Source organism: Plasmodium inui (genome assembly GCF_000524495.1).
Source record: "Plasmodium inui San Antonio 1 unplaced genomic scaffold supercont1.1, whole genome shotgun sequence".
NCBI lineage: Eukaryota > Apicomplexa > Aconoidasida > Haemosporida > Plasmodiidae > Plasmodium > Plasmodium inui.
In genome coordinates this window covers 1,817,290-1,821,728 of record NW_008481835.1, presented here as the reverse complement: position 1 = coordinate 1,821,728, position 4,439 = coordinate 1,817,290, and the positions used below count along the sequence as shown (strand labels likewise).

The 4,439-nt window shown below is 38.5% G+C and overlaps 1 protein-coding gene across 1 annotated transcript; it reads right to left on the bottom strand.

Annotated features, from left to right (window-relative positions):
* Nucleotides 1-416: 416 nt before the first annotated feature.
* On the bottom strand, nt 417-3,034 carry C922_00409 (hypothetical protein; the record flags this gene model as incomplete). Its single annotated transcript, XM_008816025.1, has 2 exons — nt 417-2,632; nt 2,944-3,034. 2 exons carry the CDS (start codon nt 3,032-3,034, stop codon nt 417-419), a joined length of 2,307 nt encoding a protein of 768 aa, XP_008814247.1.
* Nucleotides 3,035-4,439: the final 1,405 nt, after the last annotated feature.

Here is a 4,439-nt window from a genome sequence, read left to right as displayed (position 1 = left end):
AGCGTAATAAATTGCCACTCAAACGAACAAAAAAAGAACAGGATAAGTTAAAGAGAGGCATAGGGAAATTGCGTTAAAATCGTACATGCTGTCCTGTCATACGTGTGTTTGACCTACATGGATGCATAAATTTAAAGGTATAGTAGTGCCTAGCCAATATTGGGAAATGCCTCCATGCAGGGGTACTCAAGTTGGGTCTCGTATGGACATTCTCCAAAATGTCTACATGAGCATAACTAAGATGGTAGATACGAAAACAATCGACAATTTGTTACTAGGAAAGTCTACAAAAGGGGGGAATATTATCACCTGTGTTTTTTCACCCCCATTTGTAAGCGTATTCGCTGCGAAGAGAAGTAGAATGTCACTGCGAGACAAAACTATGAACTAACGTATCATCCATCCCCCTAGGGGAGTCACTCCTTCCTTTTTATGAAGGGAAAAAACGACGTCAACTTGGGTTGGCAGCTATCAATGGAAGTTTTTCCGCCCCCAATATTGCCTCTTACAATTTGTTTCCGCGGGTAATTGGTTTTTTCGCCTCTTTTGGATATTTTTTTATTCCTGACCAAACAACTCTCATCCGATATTTTCAAAAAATTGAGCACTTTGCGCTGTAAGTTCAGGCACGAGTTGAAGATATTTAGGATCCTCGTCTTTTCCTTAGGGTTAGAAAACACAGTAGGGATTATATTACAGGGCTTGATAGATTTTACAAAGCTTTCCAATTCTGATAAATTCGAATGTTCACTATATGGGATTAAAAAAATGGAGATTTCATTTTTTTGATAAAAGGAATATTTTTTAACCCATCCTGTGGGGATAATATAATAGAATGAATCAAACTCTTTTTCGATTTCTTCGTCTATTAAATTTTTAAATTTATTTTTTTCAATTCTGGGGAATATATACGAGTAATTAATGTCAACTATGTGGATCTGCGCTTCCAACTTGTTGTCTGTTATTCTATTTAACATACTTTTATTGTGTAAGAAGGACTCAATTATTGTTTTTTTCTTTTCATTCCTAAAATGTATTTTCATGTTGCACGCCTCGGATACGCTTAGGTAAATTTTTTCCTTCCCCAGGTTGTAGGTTCCAAACATGAATAGGGTTTTTTTGGATGTGTTCCCTTCTCCCCCTAAGCCCTTCTCATCCATACCCTCCGGTCCACTGGCTCCGTTCTTTTCCACTCCATATGTGGTTGTCCCCTTCTTTTCATCGCTCTTTGTTCTACCCACTTTGCCTCCCCATCCCTCGTCCTTATATTTATGCGCGCGGGTTCGTTTCCCCGTCCTAGAAAGGTTAGATTTGTGCTTCTCCCCCGCCTGTACCGTGGCGCCGACCGCTTCGGCGGAATCTTCTCTCACTTTCCTTTTACATATATATATAATAAAATTAATCAAATACATCTGCGGCGCGAACAAATTATTTTTCGACAGGGCATACGTTGTGTCCAGGTAAATGGTCCTTATATAATTTGAGCCTTCTTCCGATTCGTTCACGTCACAAGGGGCATTTATTTTTTGCCCACCTTGACTATCTTCAAGCTTGATGAGATCATTTGGGCTCTCTCTTTCCGCTTTTACCACTGTCTTCTCGTCTTCCATGGTATGCTGATGTGTAAACCGCGGCTCGTTCACGTCCATGTCCTCTTCCTTTTTAACCTTTCCGTGTTCTTCATTCGTCCTACCGCACTTGACGCCATTTCTTCTACTAAGATTGAACGCGGACTTATCGGACAAATGGTGAAGCAACTCCCTTTTCATCATAACGGAGTTAGTTCCGTCACGACTGATTCCATCTTCTAACTTTTCCCCATCAGAGATCGCGACAAAGTGAATGTTCTTTACGTTTTCCTCGTTAATTACCAAGTTGTCATTTAGCCTTTTATTGCCATCATACAGAAGCAACATGTCCACTTCGTTCTGATTAAAATATAGAGATAAATCTACGTAAATGAAAAAGTTAAAGTAATTTTCCTTTTCAATGGAATCATACAAATAAAATTCTTTTCCCACAGATTTAAGTCCCCAAATTAAATCTTCAACATTTTTTAAATAAGCTATTCTGAACTCTTCAAAATTTACAATGTAAGTTTTTCTTTTATAGATATTTAAATGTACGCTACTGAAATGGATGCTGTATGGATTGTCCTTCCAGGAGAAGCCCCTTTTCATCCCGGTGGACAACTCCCCTTTGCTGCTTTGTTCCTTCCATTTTGTCGGACTCAATGTTTCCATTCTGTGTTCTCTATTTTTTTCATTCCTTTTATAAGTTAACACTTTTTTTATCAAAAAGGTATGAACATTGGAATAGCGGAAATCGCCTGTGTGTATGATTTTTGTTCCATTTGCAAATTCAAAATAGATAATTACAGATCCAGGACAATGATTTGCGTCGATAAAAATTATTTCGAAATTGAAAAGATGGTAATTCTTATTAATTTTTAAATTGTGTATATATTTTTCATTCACTCCAATTATGTTTGTTAACAACTTTTTCGTTATGGTCGAGGAGAAGACGTTCTCGTGGAAGTATTTATTTATGTTGCTGTAATGATCAGCGTGGAAATGAGTCAAGAAATATATCTTCGTGATTTTTTTTTTTTTTTCTTCTTCCTCTTGTTCGTCTAGCAGGGGGGAAAGTCGCCCCCAAAATGCGAGGGGGACAAAATGTTAAAATAAGGTGCTCAAATGGGGGTGGCGGTGGGGCTTACACGCATATGTGCAAACAGGCATATTTCAAAGATATATTTCTACACGAAGGTGATGTTAACACTGGAAGATTGGGGCTAGAACAGGTGTTTTTTTTTCTTTTTTTTTCCCCCTCTTCAAAGCCATGCTGGGTACACGGCGGTGTCAGAATCGCTGTGCAAAACTTGTGTTAATGACTATGTGCATAGAATCACACACGCAGATGCTCGTACCCCTGCCGCCATACCTGTGACTCTTTCCTTCTTCCTGGTGTAGGGGAATTTATCTACGATAATGAGCGGGTCATTCTGAATCACATGTATGTTATCCTCAACCATTCTGTCAACTTTTGGGCCTCACCGTTTTTAAAAATATTCCTGCTTCTTTTCCTGTGCGCTTTGTCTCCAACGATATAGGTTCCCGCGATGTCAAACCAAAGGAACGAAAGGAACGAAAGAAAAGAAGGAAACAAAAGAAATGAAAGAAACGAAAGAAACAAAAGAAACAAACGAAACCAACGAAACGAAAACGTGCCGCGTAAGCATTTGTTACATTTTTGCCCCCAATCAGGTTCATTTCTCATCTCATCCCTGAAGGAATACCGCGTTATAATGCGACGAGTTTCGTCATTTTTTTTCCTTTCTAACGAAGAATCACAAGTTTTGCATAACAAACGGGAGGGGGGCTAACACATTATATTTTGTTCATTCGGCACATACAAAAATGTATATGCTTTTATGTTTACATTGTTACCACTTGGCGTTGCTCCTCATTTTCTTTGCTTGGAAAAAAGAGCATAAGGGGACCAACTGGGAAAGATGAAACAATTTGATTTACCCTTTTCGTTGTCGTGCTATTTTTCCAGCTTTATGGATATCATTCAAAAGTGTCCACGCTGATCGTCGGTTTCTGCACAGAGGGGGAAGCACCCTTTCTTATGTTGCCTACCATATGGGAAGAAAGCAAAAGTAGCTTTTTTGTTTGACCTCTTTTCGCTTTAAATGCATTATGGCCGCACTTCAGCTGAGAGAAAGTGAACGGTTACTCCGCTTATCAGAAATGACGGGCAATACGACATCGCGGTTAGGCGCTAACGTGTACATACATATATACATATACCCCTCTTTGTGGGGGAAGGAAATTTTTTTTTTTTCCTTTCCGATCAACTGGGTAAGCATAATTCGGCAAAAAGCACCTCATCACAGCCAACAGTGCTGCAACAGTAGTTTTGTTCTACGAACTCCAAAAAAAGAAAAAGCATCTCCCCATAAAGTTCAAAAGCGGGCATTGGGAAAATTGCTCCATATAGGCATGCCTGTAGTACCACTTAAGGCAAATATTGAAACATTTTGCACACGTCGACATAGGAAGAATTTCGTTTCATCCTTTTAACGTTACAAATGTGTTAGTTTTCCTTTTTATTTGAGTGATTATCATATTCTCAAAAGTACAACAAACAGTGAAAGCCTAAAGTTACTGCCCTATGTCGAAACACAATTTTGGGATGACCAAAAGGCAAGTTCAAAAAAAAAAAAAAAAAATAATGCCTCTTCAAGATGCTACCGTGGTAAAAATATGTACATTTGTAAACTGCACAGAGGCTAAAACGTTTCTCTCCAAAGAGACTTAAAAAAACAGAGCCGACGTGCAAGCCAAAATTGTACAAAAAATTATGTGCTACTAAACATCCCAATAAGGTTTAACTTTGCCGCTTTTGTTAAAATAAAAAAAAAGAAATTCACT